Here is a 22,483-nt window from a genome sequence, read left to right as displayed (position 1 = left end):
TTTGAGATTATTTTCGTATCTATTGATCTATTTTTAGTTACATTGACAAGGTTCCTACTTGTCTTGGAAAATGGTTGACCAACTATGGACAATTAGACAAAAAGTCAAATGTCCTGGAAAAGCTTGGTTTGTCCTGAATTTTTTTGTCCTATTCTGCTTCTCTTTGCCTTGTGAGTGAACACAAAAGGGTTAAAAGCTTTGCACATACATCTGTTCTCAGCCATCTTCAATAGGCAACATTATGTAGCACCTCTCTGCTTCTAGCCAGCACAGCACCCAATGTCTCTACCAGCCAATCAAATTTCCATGTTCCCTCAAAGCAGTCATGCCACCCAGTGTTTTCATTTGACTTTGACTCTAGATTTAGCAAAAAAAGCACCTAGAAAGAAAATTAGTGACTTTCAGGAGTCTTGCTGTGGTAGCCTGCGAGTGTTATGTTTTTCTATGCTCTCTGTCTCCTCTGTTGAGTGACAGACAGGAGCAGCAGAGAACTATAGTGGGCATGGTTTAATACTGCATTGTGAGATGAAATGTGTGGTTAACAGATAGTCTTAGGCCACATTTCACTCAGATTTTCACACTTGATCTGGTATTGTCCACCAGTTACATTACTGCCATAAACCTGATATGACAGTAATGTCACTTGCAGACATTAGTATGATTTGAATCCTTGACGGGCTAAACTCATTCTTACATTTTTTGTATTTTGCAGTCGGCAGATGGTCCAGATCTCACAGGCATTCCGGAAGAAGTGAGATGTTGCACTGTTTGCCTACCTCAGATGTAAGCTGTTGTACATGTTTGCCTACGTCAGATGTAAGATGTAGCACCGATTTTTAGGGCTGGGCAATATGGACAATGTATGAAAATGTTTTTGCCCACATAAGCTACATCTTTAAATTTCTCCATTTAAAACTATTATGCAATAAATCAGAAGCGCAGCTATTGTGAATCATTGTCAAAACAGAAATACCATAACATTGCCCAGCCCAATGTCATGCACTGAATACTTTCCGGAAAGTGACTGTTCTATTCATGAATTATAAACAGTGCATTCAGAAAGTATTTATAACCTTTCACTTTTTTCACATTTTTTATTGTTGGGGGTGCAAATACTTTCCGAATGCATTGTATGTTTAATGTTGTGTTGCCTAATACCTCTCTCTGTGTTGAATTTTTTTTTTAAAAGTTGAAATTTAACAGTGGTGTCACTTTCGTTCTTTCATTCTAATATTTTTGGCTGATTCTACTTTTTTGTAGCGGTTTGGCATTAGTATTTGAGCCTAGAATGACTTGTAATTTTGAGTGTATTTCCCACAGACTATTAGTCGAGGAATATTGAAAGTTTTGAGTGTATAGCTCCCAAACTATAAGTTGTGGGATATTAATTATTATAAGTTAATTATAAGATAATTTAAGGCAACTGTAAGTATAATTTTTATTTTATGTTTAGGGTTAGGGTTAGGCTAATCCTAATCCAGCAGGATACAATGATTTACAAATACTTTTTAACCTATATTCAATTGAATACACTACAAAGACAAGATTTTAAATGTTCAAACTGATATATTTTGGTTTTTTTTTAGCTAATATTCACTTTTTTTAACTTGATGCCTGCAACACATTCCAAAAAAACTGGGACAGGGGCAACAAAAGACTGGAAAAGTTAAGGAATGCTCAAAAAGCACCTTTTACGAATATTTCACAGGGGAACAGGTTAATTGGAAACAGATAAATGTTATGATTGGAAAGTACTGTCCCTGAAACACTTGGTTGTTCAGAAGCAAGGATGGGGTTCACCACTTTGTGAACACCTGCGTGAGCAAAAAGTCCAACAGTTTAAGAACAACATTTCTCAAAGTACAATTGCAAGAAATTTAGGGATTTCATCATCTATGGTCCATGACATCAAAAGAATCAGAGAATCTGGAGAAATCTCTGCACATAATTGGCAAGGCCAAAAACCAACATTAAATGCCCGTGACCTTCAATCACTCAGGGACTCAGGGGCACTGCATTAAAAACCGACATCATTGTGTAAAGGATATTACCACATGGACTCAGCAACATGTCAGACAACCATTGTCAGTTAACAAGAGTTTGTCACAACATCTACAAGTGCAAGTTAAAACTCTACCATGCAAAGAGAAAGCTATAAATCAGGGGTGTCAAACTGATCCAGTAAAGCGCCGTGTGGCTGCAGGTTTTCATTCCAACCAAGCAAAAGCAACACCTGGTCCAACCAATGAGCCATGTGGACACAGCTTGATTGATTTAAGTAGATTCAGGTGTTGCTTTTGCTTGGTTGGAATGAAAACCTGCAGCCACACGGCCCTTTACTGGATCAGTTTGACACCTGTGCTATAAATCAACAACACCCAGACACACCTCACACGACAGGTTTTGGAGCAACATATGCTGCCATCCAAGTAATATCTTTTTCCCTGCTTTTTTCAGCAAGACAATGCCAAGCCATATTCTGTATGTGTTACAACAGTTTGGTCTTGTAGTAAAACAGCGCAGATACTAGACTGTTCTTCCATTGAAAATGTGTGGATTATGGAGCACCAAATATGACAACAGAGACCCCGGACTGTTGAGCAAATGAAGCTGTACATCAGGCAAGAATGGGAAAGAATTCCACCTCTAAAGCTTTAACAATTAGTGTCTTTTGTTCCCCAAACCTTACTGAGTGTTGTAAAAAGGAAAGTTGGGGTAACACAGTGGTAAAGATGCTCCTGTCCCAGCTTTTTTGGAATGTGATGCATGCATCAAATTCAAAATGAGTAAATATATGCAAAAAAACAAAAACAAAGTTTGTCAGTTTGAACATTAAATATCTTGTCTTTGTATTGTATTCAAATAAATATTGTCATGTCCATGCATGTAGTGGTGTTTTTTTGCTTGCCTTATGTCTATGTTGTCTTGTGATTTCCCATTTTAATTTGAAATCTAACTCTCCTCTTGTTTCAGGTAACTTACCCTACCCCCCTGGTGTGTTTCCCACTGGTCTGATTGTCTCCCTTGCCCTGATTGACCTGTTTCCCATCACTCATGTGTATGTATATTTTTCCTTTTGACCTTGATGTCAAACCATGCTATGCCAATCCATGTCACATCAAGTTTGCATTTTTGTTCCATGCTTTGTCAAGTTTGTGCTTTTGTTGATACTAGGTGTTTTTGTCCATGCCATGCTCATTGTCTTTTTTTAACTTTGAATTTCTTTGTTTCTCTGTTTAGCAAAGTATTCCTCGTCAGTGTGACTTTGAGTTTTTTGCTATATAGCCTTCTTCCCCATAAGAGTGGTTTTGTTTTGATACTTTGCTATTGAACTTCATTTATCTTAACTCTGTGCGTTCTGCTGAGTCCCTTTCTACTTTTAAGAGACAACTGAAGACTCAATTGTTCAGAGAGCACCGAGGCACTGAACCTGACTCTGCTCCTCTTTGGGGTAGAATCAGTCAGAGGGTCCAAGACCCAGCACTGAGTGACTATGTAGCACTAACTGGGTTGTGTGATGTGATGTTTGTCCAAAAAAAAAAAAAAAGAGGGAGGGGGGGTGACACTTCTTCTGCCACTAGATGGCAGTACCTGAGACCAAATCACAACTGAAGCACTTTTGCGCTACTATGGGTTTTTCCTTAAGTCTGAATTCTTGCTTGTGTTGTACGTCGCTTTGGACAAAAGCGTCTGCTAAATGAAATTGTAGAAATTATAGAATCTTAAAACTTGCCTTTGAGTCATGCATTTGGGTTCAAATGCTCTCTCCCTGTGACAAATATAGGTTGAAATATGTCTGTGTAGGTTCTCATTCATCCAGGTCATCGTAGATCGAAGCAAAGTAAAATCTGGTCAACTGGACGTAAGTTTATCTTGAAGACGTTTCACCTCTCATCCGAGAGGCTTCTTCAGTTCTAGTGAAGAGTGTGGAAACTCCAGCTTATAAACCTATGTGGGAGTGGTCAGTGCTATTGTGGTGGAAACGACCCTCCTGAGACTCACCTGGCCTCCCCAAACGACAGTCGTTGTGAGGTGTCAGGGAGTTTCAGGGGTGGTCGTTAGGGAGTTTCACCGACCACTCAGATGCTAATGGGCTGTGCTGGCAGCAGCCGTTCCACATGGGTCTTTCAGCTGAGCTCTTTGGGGAAGCTTTGAAAGGACTTGGTTGTAAATAGGAGAAAGGAAATGTCGCAGTCCACCTTCTCTGTTCAAAGAAGGTTTCTCTATCCTGACGTGGATGGCTTCTTTAACTCCTCTTTCAAACCATCTGTCCTCTCTGTCGAGGATTTGGACATGGTCGTCCTGGAAGGAGTGGCTTTCCTCCTTGAGGTGGAGGAAAACCGCTGAGTCCTGTCCTCCAGAGTTGGCTCTTCTATGTTGGGCCATGCGCTTGTTGAGGGGCTGTTTGGTTTCCCCTATGTAGAGATCCGTACAGGACTCACTGCATCTGACAGCATATACCAGATTGCTTTTGTGGCTGTGAGGGGTGGGATCTTTGGGGTGAACCAGTCTTTGTCTTAGAGTGTTGTCTGGTTTAAAAGACACAGGGATGCGGTGCTTGTTATAGATTCTCCTTAATTTCTCAGAAACCCTGCCACATAGGGGATCACTATGTTTTTTCTCCTGCCTTCTTCATCTTCCCTCCTCCTGGAGCTCTCCTCCTTTCTGGACCTGGAAGAGGATTTTACAGAGGTCCAGTCTGGGAAGCCACAAGTTTTAAGTGCTCTTTTCAGATGCTGCTGTTCTTTTTTCCGGCCTTGGACGCTGGTGGGGATGGTCTCCGCTCGGTGTTGCAGCGTCCTGATGACACCTAACTTGTGCTCCAGAGGATGGTGAGAGTCAAAAAACAAGTATTGGTCAGTGTGGGTGGGTTTCCTGTACACATCCACCCTCAGGCTCCTGTCCTCTTGAACGTAGACGTCGCAGTCCAAAAAGGGCTCTAGAAAGATCTCTACATAGGGGAAACCAAACAGCCCCTCAACAAACGCATGGCCCAACATAGAAGAGCCAACACTGGAGGACAGGACTCAGCGGTTTTCCTCCACCTCAAGGAGGAAAGCCACTCCTTCCAGGACGACCATGTCCAAATCCTCGACAGAGAGGACAGATGGTTTGAAAGAGGAGTTAAAGAAGCCATCCACGTCAAGATAGAGAAACCATCTTTGAACAGAGGAGGTGGACTGCGACATTTCCTTTCACCTATTTACAACTAAGTCCTTTCAAAGCTTCCCCAAAGAGCTCAGCTGAAAGACCCATGTGGAACGGCTGCTGCCAGCACAGCCCATTAGCATCTGAGTGGTCGGTGAAACTCCCTAACGACCACCCCTGAAACTCCCTGACACCTCACAACGACTGTCGTTTGGGGAGGCCAGGTGAGTCTCGGGAGGGTCGTTTCCACCACAATAGCACTGACCACTCCCACATAGGTTTATAAGCTGGAGTTTCCACACTCTTCACTAGAACTGAAGAAGCCTCTCGGATGAGAGGTGAAACGTCTTCAAGATAAACTTACGTCCAGTTGACCAGATTTTACTTCGCTTCGATATAGGTTGAAATAGATTTGCAAATCATTGTATTCTGTTTATTTTTTTTACACAATGTCCCAACTTCTTTAGAAATGGAGTTATAGAAAACACACTGGTCAAGGAACATATGAGAACTACAAAATTACAGAGTCAGAACACGAACTTAAGAGTCACAAATTAGAAGTCCATAACTGAATTAGAAATAGTCCTCACAAAAATCCTGAAACATTGGAATTTGTGACTAGTTTTTACTTAATTTATTATTATTTATGTATATTCTTGGTACTTGTAATATAAATTTTTAGCATACTTTTCACACGTACCCGCACTATAATGTAAACAAATTTTGAGCAGGAAGTCCTGGTGTTGTCCATGAAGAAACTAGATGAGAATACAAAGTGGGCCATTTCAATACAAGTTGTAGCAAGAGGCAGAGCTGGGGTTGCTGTGATTGTGTATTCAAGTGTGTATAATGTGAATACAGTTGTGTTTGCATCTGAATGAATGCAACAGGGAGAAAGAGAAGCATAGAAAAGCCAGTGTGTGTGTGTTTGTGTGACTGACTGAGTTTGAGCAGCATTTTCTTGCCCAGCGTGTCCTCTGAGCTGCTCAGTGATAGGCTGCTGATGAAAGGAGAAGTGTCCGTTTCCGTGGGAACAGCAGCCACGTCTGTTAGAAGGAGGGAGAGAAATTTCCACGATGCTGTGAAATGCTTCTGACTTCATTGGCCAAACACTCTGTATGTTAAAAAAGACAAGTTGTGTCAAGCTGTCAACTAAAATATGTTGTTGAAATGAATTGTTGAAAATATATGTTTTCACTTTCTACTGTGATTGGAATTATCACTGCTCATAGTAGTAGGCAAACATATTTATTAGAAGCTCTCATGAAAACTGTCATCACACTGATAGCATGTTGAGACCAGACATGATTAGCATGAATAGATTTCAAAACTACATTTAGTAAATATGAATCTCAGTGTATGTCACACAGTTTTCAGCGTGAACCATCTGTTCACAGACAGATTAGCAACGAGGCATAGTGGCCCCGGTTGACAACAATTACGTTATTTTTAAATGTGCCACTAGCGCATATTCCTCTGTAGAGGTTAAACTTAAAATGTTTTTGGAAATGTGAGGTCCTGCTAGTGGGGACAACACACATGTCTCTCTGTTCATCGATAGCAGGGACAAAAGCTTGTGTCAGCAAATTGTTTTGTAAAAAAGAGCACAGCTATCAGAATAGCACTAATCCTTGGACAGCTGCACTCTCATAGAAAGAAACCTTAAAATGTACTTGAACAGAGGCCGTACAACAACAGCAGTATTCCACTCTTTCTCAGAGGAGAATACTTGAGAAGCAGATCTCATAGTTCGTGTGTGTTACTCCCATTAAGGTCGCGTCTATTAAACACAGCTTCAAAATATTAAGGGGGCGAATTAAGAGTTGAAAAAGTAGTCAGCTGTTGTACCTGAGTCCTCTCTGATGTAGGGGATTTCATCCATCCTGAGAAACACTGAATCACTGGGACTCTTCTGGCCATCAGACTTACTACCTGAAGCAGATACACACATGTATATACATGCAAATAAACAAACAAAGAAATGCATTAAAACACATTAATTTTCCTCCTGGAACCATCACCTTATTGTGGTGGAGGAGTTTGAGAGCCCTAATGACCCTTGGAGCTCTGCTGTCTGGGGCATTTTTTGTCCATATCTAACACCATATTCGAAAATAAGGATGTCCATTGGTGAATGTAGCACCAGGACATCCTAGGTTTTTAGGTCAATGATCGATTTTATGGTCGTATCATCTGACCTGCGGCCGTATGGTCTGGACACTCGGGTGAAGAGAGGACCTGAACTGTCAACTGATCACCATCTGGTGGTGAGTTGGATCAGCTGGCAGAGGAAGATTCTGTGCAGACCAGGAAGGCCCAAACGAGTAGTGAAAGTTTGCTGGGAACGCTTGGCGGAAGAACCTGTCAGGATGATCTTCAACTCCCAACTCTGGAAGAGCTTTGACCACATCCTGGAGGGAGTGGGGGACATTGAATCTGAATGGACCATGTTCTGCTCTGCCATTCTCGAAGCAGCTGTTGTGACCTGTGCCCGCAAAGCTGCTGAGGCCAGTCATGGTGGTAATCCCTGAACCCACTGGTGGATAACAGAGGTGAGGGGAGCCGTCAGGCTGAAGAAGGAAGCCTACAGGGCATGGCTGGTCTGTGGGTCTCCAGAGACAGCTGACCAGTACCAGCAGGCCAAGTGGTGTGCAGCTGTGGCAGTTGCTGAGCCAAAAACTCGGACATGGGACGAGTTCGGTAAGGCCATGGAGAATAACTATCGGTCGGCCCGAAAAGGCTCTGGCAAACCATCCGTTGCCCCGGGGGGGGGTGGCAACTTGTCCACACTGTTTACAGTGGGGACAGGAGGCTGCTGACATCAACTGGGGAGATAGTGGGAGGAATACTTTGAGGGACTCCTCAATCCCACCAACATGTATTCCATGGAGGAAACAGAGTTGGGGGAGTACTTGGGGGGATCGTCTGATCTCCGGTGCAGAAGTCGCCAAGGCAGTGAAACAGCTCCGCAGCAGCAGACCTCCAGGGGTGTATGAGATTGAACTTGGGTATCTCAAGGCTCTGGATGTTGTAGGGCTGTCTTGGTTGACACGGCATGGAGAGTAGGGTCAGGGCGATAGTCAAACTTCAGATTGAGGAGAATTAATGTGGTTTTTGTCCTGGCCATGGAACCGTGGATCAGCTCTTTACCCATGTTAGGGTGCTGGAGGGGGCATGGGAATTTGTTCAAGCAGTCCACATGTGCTTTGTGGATTTGGAGAAGGCTTATGGCAGAGTTCCAAGGAGCACCCTGTAGAGCAGGGGTGCCCATTACGTCGATCGTGATCGACTGGTCGATCGCAAAGGCATTGTGGGTAGATCGCATGGCATTGAAAAAAAAAGTTGGCGCCAGCCTATCATCCGTCCTCACAATGACATCTGACCTGACATTTCTCTGACACACGCGTCACTGCGCATGCGCATACAACTGCGCTAAGTACTGCAAAACTCTAGCAAGCTAGCGAGTAAGAAAGGGGATAAAAATGAGTGGAAAAGCTGGACCAAGTAAAAAGCCGAAGACCTACCACTACCATACGGAGTGGGAGGAGGACTTCTTTTTCACAATGTCATTTTCAAAGTGCGTTTGCCTCATCTGTCAGTCTACAATTGCTTTACCGAAGAAGGGAAATGTGGAGCGCCATTTTCGGACTGTTCATAAAAACTATGACACCGAGTTCCCTCCGAAAAGCGAGCTGAGAAGGAGAAAGGTGAAGGAACTAAAATCCCAGCTGTCCAGACAGCAGTCATTTTTCACACAGCTAACTTCAAAGGCAAGGGCAGCCACTGACGCATCGTTCCGGGTGAGTCACTTCATCGTTACAAACAAGAAATCCTTCCAAGATGGAGAGATGGTAAAAGAAGCATTTGTTGAAGCAGCCGGCTCGTTGTTCAGAGACTTTAAAAACAAACCAGACATACTAGCTTCGATCAAAGCTCTCCAGCGATCAAGAAATAAAGTAACACGGCGCAGTGAAGCCATGGCTGAGGATTTGACCCAGCAACTTTGGAAGGACATCGCAGATTGTGCGTAGATTTATCGCCAAGTGCAGGGAGGACGATGATTTTCCGGACTTCCTCAATTACCACTGTATTATACACCAACAGGCATTATGTGCAAAAATGCTCAACATGAAAGAGATAATGGACGTGGCAACAAAGATCGCCTGTTCTATTCGGGCCAGATCTCTTCAAAGACGGCTGTTCCATGCACATCTGGAGAAGGCTGAGTGCCACCACTCTGAGTTGTTGTTGCACATCGACGTCAGATGGCTAAGTCGGGGAAAATTCCTGCAAAGATTTCGAGAGCTGTTGCCGGAGATGAAGGAGCTTTTCCGTGAAGGTAAACATGCAGATTATAGCCAACTAAATGACCATCAGTGGCTGCTGGACTTGGCATTCTTAACCGATCTGACCAACATGTTGAATGACCTTAATCTAGAGCTGCAAGGAAAGGACAAAACTGTGATCAATATGATCAGCTCAGTTAATGCTTTCAAACAAAAAATGCAACATCTCTCCTCAAAGCTCCACCGCCATGATTTGGTATACTTCCAGAACCTCGCGGCAGAGCTGGAGACACAAGCGCAGTCATGTGCGCAGCTTGACAGTGCACGCTACATAAGGCAAATTGACAATTGTCTGTCAGAGTTCGACAGACGCTTTCAAGACTTTGCTTTACTAGAGCCAGTCGCTACATTCATGTGCTACCCTTTCCAGGAAGATGCTGAGGTTGTTTCACTGGCATCAAAAGTTGCAACACTGTTTCACCTGAACTCTTCTGGAGTGGAGGATGAGATTCTGACACTTCAAGCCGACATTCAGCTGAAGGCCAGAGCTCATGGACAATTCTGGAACTTACTCACAGAGGACAAGTACCCCAACATCAGGAAATGTGCTACCTTCTTGACTGCATTATTTGGCTCCACTTATTTATGTGAGTCAGCCTTTTCCCACATGAAGATCATTAAGTCCAAGTACCATTCCACCATGACTGATGAGCATCTGGAAGTCTGCTTGAGGCTGGCTATCAGCAGCTACTGTCCGGACTATGCATCCCTGGCTGATTCCATTCAGTGCAAGTCATCAGAGTAAGGTAATGACAAAAAAAAATTGTACAGAGTTGTATTGTGCAATATAGGTTGATGCAGTAATGCAAGGTACACCAGCATATACTGTACATATAAAAATAATGCTCAATATATTTATAAATAATGTGTTTTGCATTTTTAGTAGGTGGTAGATCATTTTGACTCGGTCATGTCATAAGTAGCTCTCAGGCTGAAAAAGTGTGTGCACCCCTGCTGTAGAGGGTACTCCGATAGTATGGGGTGGATGGCCCCTTATACAGGGTCATTCAGTCTTTCTACCAGAGGAGTGAAAGTCTGGTTCGCGTTGCCGCTAGTAAGTCGAACTTGTTACCAGTGGGGGTTGGACTCCACGAAGGCTGCCCTTTGTCACCTGTTGTTTTCATAACTTTTATGGACAGAATTTCTAGGTGCAACTGGGTGGTGGAGAGTGTCGAATTTGGTGGCAGGAGGATGTCATCTCTGCTTTTCACTTTTTTCTTAGCGGTATCAAACCATGACCTCAAGCTCTTGCTGGGGCAATTCGCAGCCAAATGTGAAGCAGCTGGGATGAGAATCACCACTTCCAAGTCTGAGGCCATGGTCCTCCAGAAAAGGGTGGTCTGCCTACTCCAGGTCAAGGGGGATGTCCTTCCTCAGGTGAAGGAGTTTAAGTATCTCAGAATCTTGTTCATGAGTGAGGGTAGGATGGAGTGGGAGATTGACAGGCGGATTCGGGCGGCCTCCGCAGTGATGCGAGTGCTAAACCAGTCCACTGTGGTAAAGAGGGAACTTAGACAAAAGGCAAAGCTCCTGATTTACCGTTCAGTCTACGTTCCAACCCTCACCTGTGGTCATGAGCTTTGGGTAATGACCGAAAGAACAAGACCGTGAATACAAGCGGCCGAAATGAGTTTCCTCCACAGGGTGGCTGGGCTCTCCCTTAGATACAGAGTGAGAAGCTCAGTCATTCGGGAGGGACTCAGAGTAGAGTCGCTGCTCCTCCATGTCGAGAGGAGTCAGTTGAGGTGGTTCGGGCACCTGGTGAGGATGCCTCCAAGATGCCTCCCTCGGGAGGTTTTCCAGGCATGTCTCACCTCGAAGAGGCCTCAGTACCGACCCGGGTCAAGCTGGAGGGATTATATCTCTCAGTTGGCCTGGGAACGCCTCAGGATTCCCACAGAAGAACTGGAGGAAGTGACTGGGGAGAGGACAGTCTGGGCTTCCTTGCTAAGGCTGCTGCCCCCCTGTGACCCAGACCAACCGGATAAGCAGAGGACGACAAGGACGAGGCCACTAGACTCCAGAGTAGATTTGTCCAAGGTTTGTGACATAGGGACTATATGAATAGTATTGTGCAAAATTAATTGCTGTTGAACTTAACTGACACTAAAAAATGTATATAAAATGTTGGATATGGTAAAATCAAAATTTAAAAAAAGATGTGTCATGATCAAGCCTTTTTCTGAAAAGGCTTGATCAATCAAGCCTTTTCCTGGTGTGCAGTTCAAAATACTCTGCTCCTTTCCTACCAAACTACTGCAGATTCTTATGCCGCTGCCATTCAAGATCTTCCAAACCGCGTTCTGTTTACCTATCCAGCCATCATTCTTCCCAGTTTTCCACTGTGTCATCAGTGGGAGGGGGGTGCACAAAGCACAACAGACATCCTACACAAGCAAATCCATCTCTGCAGCCACATCCTAACCAGGACAGCAACAGGATGCTAAATTGTTATATTCAGTCACCAATGTAAAGCCTAGAAGTATGGAAATAAGATTCGTCCTCATCCTACTGCCTCAGGAGAACCATGGCCATCACAGCTGACCCCACCCACCCTGCCCACCCCCTGTTTGACCTGATGCCCTCGGGCAGGCGCTTCAGGTCAGTTAAGTCCCACACCAGCAGACTCACAAACAGTTTTTTTTTCCCTGGGCCATCACGACTGCCAACACCCACAAACACAGTTAATGCACACTTACACAACTGTCTTGACCCCCCCCCCCCCCCCCATCAACAACCATCAAACTACCTCATCCTGTACTGCACCTGAATTTGTTCTCTGCACTTTAAAATCTCCTTTTGCACCTCTCACTTTTTTCTCTTGCATCTTGCACATTTCTTTCTTTTTTTCTATATTTTTACTGTTCTTACATTGTTTATTGTTTACTTTATTTATTGTATCTTTTATTTGTATCTGCATTCTGTGGTGCATGGTGGCTCTGGAAGAGCGGTCTTTTTAACAATTTTCACTGTACCCCCCCATACAGCAACAATAAAAGATTCTGATTCTGATGCTGGTGACACAAAGCAACTGGTTGGACTTTGATATACAAATGTCATGTGTGGCCACATGTTCATCACTCACAAGTACCTCTACAAAGGAAGACAGCATTTTTCTTAACCTTGTTTGGAGGGTCAGAACAATTTAACTGTTGGTGAGAACCATTGGCTGGGTTCAAAAGATGTTTTTTAAAGAGGCACCAAAATAATGGTGTCTAAATGTGAGAAAGGACTTCAAGTGGCATCAAGGGATGCAACTGCTGGCATGGTAGCAACAGCATCTGAAGCTCATCTCCAACAATCCATCAATCAAAGTGCAAGAAAATTTCCTGAATCACAAGTACACTTTTTCACAGACACATTTGTGTGTGTGTGTGTGGGGGGGGGGGGGGGGGGGGGTATTGGTTCAATGCCCTGAAATGGCAGGATACAACTGGGGGGCCAGTGAAGGAGTAATGCTTGGTCTGCTCTCACTACCACCACTTAGATGCCCTTGAGCAAGACCATTAGCCCACCACAACCTCAGTGGCAGCATATCAGATTGAGGTTGTACAAATCAGGCCTGCAAATGAAAGTATCATATTCACATTCCAAATGTGTTTGCAGGACATCTCCAGAACTCATGGATGGATTTCCATGACATTTGGTGGAAAATAGGTAATAAAAGTGATGACATTTCGGAGGGGATCTGGATCAAATTAGAGATCCTGACCCAAAAGACCACTCGAGGCCATTGGCAGGATGAACTGTCATAGTGATAAGTTAGTTTTTGGTCATGTGCACAGCTTGGAATGGACATGTAGGTTTGTTCTTTGCTCCTGACTGAAATATATTGACCACATTCAATCCGCATTCTACTTGTCTTTGACTCACCACCATCTTGGGTCTCAGGAAAACTTACGGACAATGCGATTCTTCTCATTTAGCAGTGAGGTGCTGTGCGGGACACTCAAATGCTGTCCCCGTATGCGTGCTGATCCGGGATGGCTAGGATCTCTGGGAGGAAGCATGAGGTTGGTGGAGGTGGTGGTGGTGTGCTCCAGGGGCATGGGAGTGGCAGCATGACCTGGGGCCGAGGGCTCCAGACTCAGGGTGTTGCCATCTGTTGGACGTACATCTGTGTCTGGCGTCTGAGGGGAGCTGTCCATCCGGGTGGCTGTCACAGCATTCTGGTAGTGGCTACGTATTACCTGACACCGATAGCACAAAGAATTATGGAAATATTTCAAAGATCAGAAAAACACCATTCAAAATTTCTGATGAATTGAAATGTAAGTGTGGCATAGAATACACATGTTGTTTTGTTTAATTTCCACTGCCTCTAATATATACAGCAGAGCTTTTCTTTCCATCCATCTTTAACCGCTTATCTGCAGTTGGGTTGGGCAGGTCGAGCAGGGAAGCCCCAACTTCCCTTTACTGGGCCATATCAACCAGCTCTTACTGGGGGATCTTGTGGCTTCCCTAAGTCAACCCCTCATTTACAGAAACACCTTAGATAACGAACTGCCAATTCAACAGTCACCTCTGAAAAGACTGTTACTATTTTTTGAGTAATTGGCTAATTAAATCTTCAGCTGCAGTATGTTAACATAAACCTGCAAATGTCCCCCATCTGACCAGCTCAATGTGATGCTGAAGATCAAAGAATAAATGTGATGTCAGTTGAAATGGAGGTCAGGTAATCAGATGTTACCTTGATGATCTGCAGGGGGGTGAGCTGTCTCACAGAGTAGTCTGGCAGGTAGACATTCCCCCCTCCATTCAGTTGGCCCATGCTTCCCCCGTACAGCATTGAATCAGAGCGGTCCAAACCACTGCTGCGGGAGGGAGATCTGTGCACTGCAGTGGACACATAAAACTTTCACTCAGTTAGTTTGTCATTTAGTCTGAGCAGATAGTGTTAAGTGGCTTTTACAGGAGTGAGAGTGAATCAGAACCATAAAAGTTTTAGCTGTACAGCTAAACATTGAGCTTAAATGTATCAACTGATGATGGAAAATATTGGACATATTGTTCTTTTAACAAAAAACATCAATGATAGCAGAGAAGTTTGTCAACAAAGCCCCTAAACTCATTATCTAGTATATGAGTACTTTTGTACCTGTTGGCATGATGGCAGGAACCCCAAAATAAGAAAAGGCTCCATTCTCAAACTTCAATGCCTCTTTACCAAACTCCACCTCAACTCGGCCCTGCAGAATCACATCAACCAAAGAGGAGAGCAAGATTTGAGCCAAACAACTTCAATGTGGGTGAGGTGGGCAAAGATGTTAAGTTTCATCTTTTAAGTATCCAATCAAGTACCTGAAGCACCAGGATGAAGTAGTCCAGTGGTTTGTTGCGTTGGACCAGGAAGTGCTGTGATGCTCGCTTGTTCCTCTCATCAAACTTGAGTTCCTGAACGACACTGGGGTGTTTGATCAGCCTCAACAAGATCTTCTCTGAGATGTGAGCTGGTTTAAAAGGCTCCACCTCTGACGGAGTGAACAGAAACTTCTGAAAAATTCTCATAAGGATGTTGACCCTTAAAATACTATACGTGATGCAGTAACTTGTCATTGCTTCAGTGAAGTAAACAACACAACAATTACAAGGCACTATTATCCAAACCACTTCAAACTCATTTGGAATATCTGGAAAATGAATGTCTGAAAAACAGAGCTTCTTTTCTACCAACTGAAAAAATGATAAGCTTTCTTTTTTTCCTTTTGGACATAGTTGATGATAGATTATCATTTTCTCTTAAAAAAAGGAGCCATAACCACGTAAAATTTTGGTTTGAATGATTATCCTAAGTGGCCATGGACACTTTTCCCCATGTTTTGAAGTGATATTATTTTTTGCTCAAGCCCACCAAATCCCCTCCCAGTACCCTGAAGAGTCCTCATGAACCATGATGCAAAAAATAAGCTTCTCCACTAAATGCAAATGAAAATTGTTTGTTTGGACATCAAACCAAATTATAACTCTGAAAAAACAGAACATGGATAAATATCCTCAGTTTGATTATTTGTATCTGTCTTCCCTGGATACTTGGTGGCGTCTGGAGGTAGAAGCTCAAACAGTGAGCTGATAGGTTGGTACCTGTGGAGAGGAAACCAGGGTTACGATTGAGATGGGGGTAGGGGGTTAGAGTTAGTATCATTGGAGAGGAAGCCTGGGTCAGGGTTAAGGTAGGGTGTTTGGGTTAGGGTTTAGGGTTTAGGGTTAGGGTTAGGTTCAAAAAATCTCTCTCGATGGCTCCCCCCCCACCTCATCCGACAATTCGGCAGTTGAATGGGGAGCCAAAGGCAATGCACAGGCCGACGCATGTCAGAATAGTTCTTGTTCCTGTAGTTGATCCCTTCCATCCTTTTAACCATTCGTCATTCTCAATTTTCAAGTAAGCATGTACTTTTCCTTCAAATTTTCAGGTAAGTTTTTTTTTCAATTTTTGGGTAAGTATTTCCTTTTCTTTTCCATTTTTGGGTAAGTATTTATTTTCCTCTCCAATTTTCGGGTAAGCATTCTATTTGCAAGTAAGTATTGCTTTGTCTTTGCAAATTTCCAGTAAGTATTCATTTTTCAAGTACGTATTTACTTGCCTTTACAATTTTTGGGCAAGTATGTACATTTCTCTCTAATTTTCAGCAAAGTATTTTTTCAATTTTTGGGTAAGTATTTATTGTCCTTTACAATTTTTGGGTAAGTATTTCCAATTTTTGGGTAAGTATTTATTTTTCTTTGCAATTTTCACATAATTGTTCAATTTTGAGGTAAGGATTTACTTTTCTTTTACAATTTTTGGTTAAGTATTTACTTTCCCTTCCAATTTTCCACTTCCCCAGTTGGTCGTAACATATTGTTGTAAAAGATCTTAAGCTTGTGGAAGTAGTTCCTTGAGTTTCTGTCTTAAGATCTGGCCGTAGTCAGGGAGTCACAGTCAGATTTAAGGACCAGGTAAGATTTTAGGGTCAAGGCAAGAATTATATTATTTTTAGGGGTAAGTTTTTCTTGAAGGGTTAGGGATAGACTTAGGTTTAAAATTAGGTTAGGGTCAGGGTTTAGGGTTACGGATACTTGTAAAGTTAAGTCTATGGTTAGGGTTAGGGTTTAGGTTTAGGGTTAGGACCTGTGGAGAGGAAGCCTGGATTGGGGTTAAGGTAGGGGGTAGGGGTTATGGCATAGGTTTACTACCAGTGGAGATGAAGCTTGGATTAGGATAGGGGGCAGGGTCAGTACCTGTGGAGAGGAAGCGGTGTGTCGCCAGGAGAAGCTGAGGAGAAATCTTCACTTTCATCTCATTCTCTGAGAGTTTGAAAATTGAGAAATCCTGTTGCTTTCGCTCATGATGGGATACACGACGCTTCGTTCGGTTGTCAGCTAAACAGGACACACACACACAATCTGTGTTTAACTTGCAAGTTTGCGACTAAGTGTAATATTTTTCATACTCAATGTGTGTGTGTGTGTGTGTGTGTGTGTGTGTGTTTGCTTTGCAAGCCTACTGTAGAGGTCTGTCTCGTCCAGGATCTCTGACTTGATAATCTCCTCGATGACATCTTCCAGGGTGACGATGCCCATCACCTCATAGAATGGGTCGCCTTCGCCTTCGTTATTCACTCGCTGTACAATGGCCAGATGGGATTTCCCTAGTATATAAGTGCAACAATCAATTAATTAAACCAATGAGTATTTTGATATGATAAAACATATGAAATACAGCATGAAGAAGAATTAAACAGAGATTAGATGAATGCCTAAAAAAAAATAATGGATGTATAAATCTCAAGTTATTTTTGCTCATTAAGTACATACAGAAGTGAAACATCAAAGAGTTGTTTCCATATAAGCTGTGAAAGGGAGTGTCGCGGCGAACTTCATTTATGAATTTATTCCATTTTTTGGAAAGAACAATCTAATATAAATTTGGTTTATTTATGTATGGTTTATGTGTAGACATGACTCATGAAGAGAAACCAGGTTGTTTAATACTTTTTCAGTGAATCTCTGTTCTTGTTCTGTGTAAAGACGCACCACAACTGCTGCGGCAAACGCCCCCCCCCCCAGCTGGTATGTGAGCGCTGGCACGGGCACGGTAATTATTCACCTGCGCGCAATCAGGGGAGACAAAGGAGCACTCACTCACTAGTCGCGAGGTCTGAGGTCGGCATTTAGACGCCATTACAAGCTGTGGAGAGAATACCAAAATCGAGAACTAAACAGACAGCCGGTAAGCTCCCGTTTATACCCTTTTGGTGTTCTGATGAGACGAGACATGGGGCGGAGAAACCATATCGATGCAGCGTGTGACGATCTGTGAGGTGTCAGGTTAATCCGCTGGGTCCTAGTGTCTCTAGTGGTTGTGTGTTTCTTTGGTTGGTTGTAGCGCGTCTGGTAAGTAGTCACGTAGTTTATTGTTTAGTCTAGTGGATATGTGTGTGGATAACCGTATATTAAATTATTGATTACCAGGGAAGCTGGGAGGTAATTACTGTTTGGCACTATTTAGGGTTTGTATGAATTGCATTAAATGGAATGAATTTTAAAATCGTGGTTAAAATGTATTTTGATATTTTGCTGCATTCACTGGACAAATTTATTTAAAGTAGCTTTCTTAACTTAAAGGGAAAAAAAAAATATGGCCTATTTTCATATATTTATTTAATTCATTTAATAGTCAATTTTGAGTAGTATGTTGTATGCAAAATAGTAAATTGTTGGTTTTGTCTTTAAGGTTTTTCACCTGTGGCCGTGGCAACGGCATTTTGACTAACACAGATTGGAGAAAAAATAAAAGGAAAAGAAAACTCAATCTACAGTCTGGTAGCTGAGTGGAATCCAGTTAATGTTTCAGTCTTAGTATTACCCTTCAAGTGTGGGAACACAGCGAAAAACCTAACAACACTTGACAGGGAGGATTTTCCTTTCTTCATTCTTTTGAGAAAATAACCCATTAGCATTACACAGCTAATCAATCATCAGATACACACACAAATCATTGTAATTATACAAACAGGGGTCAAACATGTTGTAAAATCCACCACACAGCAGTAACGACATTAAAATAAGCTCTGGTTTGTCTCATCGTCACATGCATTGTACCATCACTTCATTAAATAAATTATGGACATTCACAATGCCATTAGGGAAGCATACTGCGTAAAATGCTTCAAGAATTCAAGATATCAGGTTAGCAATCACAATGACTGTATGCTATGGAACATCACTCTAAAGGATGCTGATGACCTCATCTTTTTAAGAAGTTAAGATAATAATATCGCTGGTCCATTGGTTAGCCAACATTATGTATATCCATCCATCTTCTCCCTGTTCTCCTGTTGAGGGTGGTGGGGGTGGAGCCTATCCCAGCAGCCTTCCCCCTGGACAGGTCACCAGTCCATGGCAGGGCCAACACATAGAGACAGACAACCATTGGCTCTCCCAGCCACGCCTACGGTCAATTTAGAGTCTGGATTAACCTGGTCCCTCTCGATGTCTTTGGACTGTGGAGGAAGCTGGAGTACCAGAGAGAACCCAGCAGGAACAGGGAGAACATGGAGACTCACCCAGAAAGACCCCGTGCTGCAGCCGGGGCTCCACCCACAACCTTCTTGCTGGGGGCCACAGTGAGGACCACTGCTCCACACCGCTGTCCACACTATGTTTAATGTTGGCTAATTAACTACTTGAGGTATTATAAATCAAAGTATGGACAGACCTGCTGCTGCCATTGATGTACAAGATAAGGCCATTGCACTTGACCACAGGATGACAGAACAAGATGCTTCTCTTGTGATTCACGCAATGCAGAACCCAGACAGCTCCAGATGCAGATTCTCTTCTTCAGGTCTTAATGAGGCTGCTCCCACAGGTGATTCACGCTGAGGGGGAGTGAAGCTGCACTAATAAAGTGGGTTTAGCATCAGGCAGGACACTGAGCCGAAAACTACCACCCTCCTCTGCTCATACACGCAAGTCTGCAGTGCTTCTGCTATGCTTGTGTTTAGGAGGATGACTATGTTTTGGGAAGGGAAATCTTGGTTATTTCCAAAGATAAATAGACAGGTCATCATCTGTGGCCTGCAGCTTGGTCAGTGGCCCAATTCCTCCTCCTCCTCCTCCTCCTCCTAGTAAAGGGGATGGGGGTGGGGGGGTGGAGTTCGACCACACACCAGCCAAGACTGTCCTTTAAAAATTATCATCGCCTCACTTTTCCATGTGAATATCATTGAACCTGTAAAGTTTACACAATGACTATGAATAATAAAAAAAAAATCCTTGCAGCTTGTGACCATCTAGCAACCAAAGGGTCGCGGGTTCGATCCTCACTTCCCCCCGTGACCATGTCCAAGTACCCTTGAGCAAGATAGTGAGCCCCTGATTGCTCCTGATGGCTCTGTGATGGACTGGCGACCTATCTAGGGTGAACCCCGCCTCTCACCCAATGTCAGCAGGGCCAGCCCCCCCCCATGCAACCCATAATGGCTAAGGAGTATAGATAATAGACGCATGAATAGATGGGCTTCTCCTCCAAGGGTTCTGGCACTTAAGGCCAAACCAAGTAAAACCAGAACAAAACCTCAACTTGTGTGGCCATTAAGGGTCTGAACTTGCTGAGTTGCAGTATATCAAGATGAACCGTGTGTGTGTGTGTGGGGGGGGGGCAAAGCATGCCAAACAAGCTTCAGGTGGTATGGTTTATAGTGAGTCAATGTCTCACCAACCTGTGATGCCCCTGTTTAACAGCCCTGCGACCCCTAATGGATAAGCAGTATGGAAAATGGATGGATGTAACCCTGATGTCAGCTTCTATTCCATAAGTGAGCACTAAATCAAGGATGTGATCAAAAGTGTGAGTGGGTTTGTTTACCCTCTGACAGAAGCCAACAGAATCAAGAAGCGACTTAAACGCAGTGGCCAGAGAATCATCATTGACGTCCACATGGATGTTCAAGTCACCCACTAGAATGACTTTGTCTGAGTTCAATGCCAAGTTAGACAGAAAGTCAGGGAGTTCTTCTAAGAACTCAGAATAAGGTGCAGGAGGACGGTACACCCCAGCAAGTAAGAGTGGTTTCTCTGCTTTCCAGTCTGGGAGGGAGAAGCTGACAGTCAGGCTCTCAAATGAGTTAATGAACAATTAGGTGGAGGGTTAATGAGCAAATTTGACTGATAGATTGCAGCTCCTCCTCCTCTGCCAGTGGTGCGAGGTACATGGTAGTGAATGTAACCAGGAGGGCAAGATTCATTTAAACTCACACTCATCTTGCTGCTCCCAGGTTTCAGTGAGTGCTAATACACCAATCTGATAATTAGTAATCGAGACTTGGATGCAAGAGATCGAATATTTAGCAAACCACATTTAATAGTTTTACTGGGTTGGTTTGCTGGAGCAGTGGTTTTAATTTGAACTAAGTTGCTATAAGTTCCTCCTCCAGATTTGGGTGCAGGCTTATACAGCCTCGGGGCAGACACAGTTTCTATAGGCTGGGTGGGTGACAACACCAAGGAACCAGCAGAGGGCGTGCTAACCTGCAGCTCTGCCTGCTGGTCTGAACTCTGGGTGCTTGTCAGGGATTAGTATTGCTAACAAACTGGCCTCTGTTCCTAGATAAGAGAGATGCACCATCCAAAGTAGGATGGACGCCATCTCTCCCAATCAGACCAGGCTTTCCCCAGAGGAGCTCCAATTGTCTGTGAGCCACGTTGTTATCTCAGCACCACCTGGACATCCAGCGATGGAATGAACGCATGCGGCTAAACATGTCGTCACTCGCTAAATTGGGCAGCGGGCCAGAGAAAACTACGGAGTCCAACATTGTTTTAGCGTAGTTGCCCACCGAAGCCATGTTAACTTTAGTTAATTCCGACTGGCGAAGCCGGGTGTCATTAGCGCCGACATGTATCACAATCTTACTGTATTTAACCTCACGTTTTGCCAGCATCTTTAGCCTCAGCGTCGCCCGCTCTGGCCCCTGGGATGCACTTCATGCTCGCTGGTGTCTCCACCTTCACGTTGCCAAGAACAGAGCTGCCAATGACTGATGTCGGCTTCACAGCGGGGCTGCGAGCAACAGAGCCGACATGGAGAGTTTCACTCTCAGCGGGTGTGTCGCTGAGTGGGGAAAGCGGTTGGAAACATGAAGGGTTGGTGGGCAAACACGGGCTCACTGCGTCTAGGTTTCCCTCGTGATGTCACCCAGCGGGACTGGCTAGTTCCCGGCTGCTCGGGAGCTGCTAGCGGTGGCTAGGCTAGGTGGCTCCGCACCCGCTCAGGTGGACTGAGGAGCCCCTGAAGCTAAGGGACTAGCTCGAGCCTCCATGGTGCGGAGCCGAGTCTCTAACTCACTAAGCCTCGCCTCCAGGACTACAAACAAACTACACTTTTTACACTAAAGGAGGCAGAGGAGTCACTAAACATCTGGCACATGGAGCAGGAGAGGGAGGGAGAGGCAGAAAGAGAGAGCGGCCATAGCTAGTATGCTAAGGTGAACGGGTGGACCTGTGGCAAATAGAACAAATAGGACGGGGAATTTCAGAGCAAAGTCCTGCTAAAGAGTTAAGTGACAGAAACCTCTGTATTACACCAAAACGTCGTATACAGTGGTGCTGAAAGTGATTAAGTTAGCAGTACACCTGAGGGAGCATTGAGAGAGTGAACAACACAGCGACAGTATTACAGGCAGGAAATGACGTAACAAGCTCACGTAAGTCTCGAGGAGGAGCCCACAGCAAAGGAAGTGTCAAGTATAGTTTAGTATTTGTTTATATTATATTATTTTTTCTTTTGAAAAATTGAAATATATGTTTGTGTATATATGTGAAAGAAGTAGTAGTAATAGTTAATTTCATTTTTCAAAAAATAAATATATACAGTAAATATTATTTTTTTGAAAAGTGAAATAAACTATAACTATTACTATCTAGCTTTTACACCAGATTAACACAAATTTCCTTTTGATGACCAAATGTTGGATTTAGGACAGACTGAGAAAGAAATCTAA

The 22,483-nt window shown here is 43.7% G+C and overlaps 1 protein-coding gene across 16 annotated transcripts in view; it reads right to left on the bottom strand.

The window, feature by feature from the left end:
• The window catches only part of LOC147258100 (metal transporter CNNM1-like), a 51,351-nt gene that overhangs the window by 22,453 nt on the left and 6,415 nt on the right, over positions 1-22,483 (bottom strand). For 13 of the 16 annotated variants that reach the window (XM_086212480.1, XM_086212483.1, XM_086212481.1 and 10 more), the window contains 8 exons: positions 16,985-17,128; positions 16,719-16,859; positions 14,802-14,971; positions 14,599-14,689; positions 14,191-14,336; positions 13,396-13,684; positions 6,997-7,080; positions 6,090-6,194 (listed from right to left, as the gene is read on the bottom strand). In XM_086212480.1, the coding sequence (XP_086068606.1) occupies positions 6,090-6,194; positions 6,997-7,080; positions 13,396-13,684; positions 14,191-14,336; positions 14,599-14,689; positions 14,802-14,971; positions 16,719-16,859; positions 16,985-17,128 (1,170 nt within the window). Of the gene's footprint in view, positions 1-5,848; positions 5,907-6,089; positions 6,195-6,996; positions 7,081-13,395; positions 13,685-14,190; positions 14,337-14,598; positions 14,690-14,801; positions 14,972-16,718; positions 16,860-16,984; positions 17,129-22,483 lie in introns of all 16 variants that reach the window. The other 3 variants (XM_086212492.1, XM_086212493.1, XM_086212494.1) reach the window with 2 other exon arrangements.

The sequence above is a fragment of the Aulostomus chinensis genome, chromosome 8 (assembly GCF_037954235.1).
Source record: "Aulostomus chinensis isolate RoL2024-O1b breed Wild chromosome 8, RoL_Achi_v1.0, whole genome shotgun sequence".
Classification (NCBI taxonomy): Eukaryota; Metazoa; Chordata; class Actinopteri; order Syngnathiformes; family Aulostomidae; genus Aulostomus; species Aulostomus chinensis.
The sequence above is the reverse complement of the archived record's forward strand: the minus strand, read 5'-3'. Positions and strand labels throughout refer to the sequence as shown.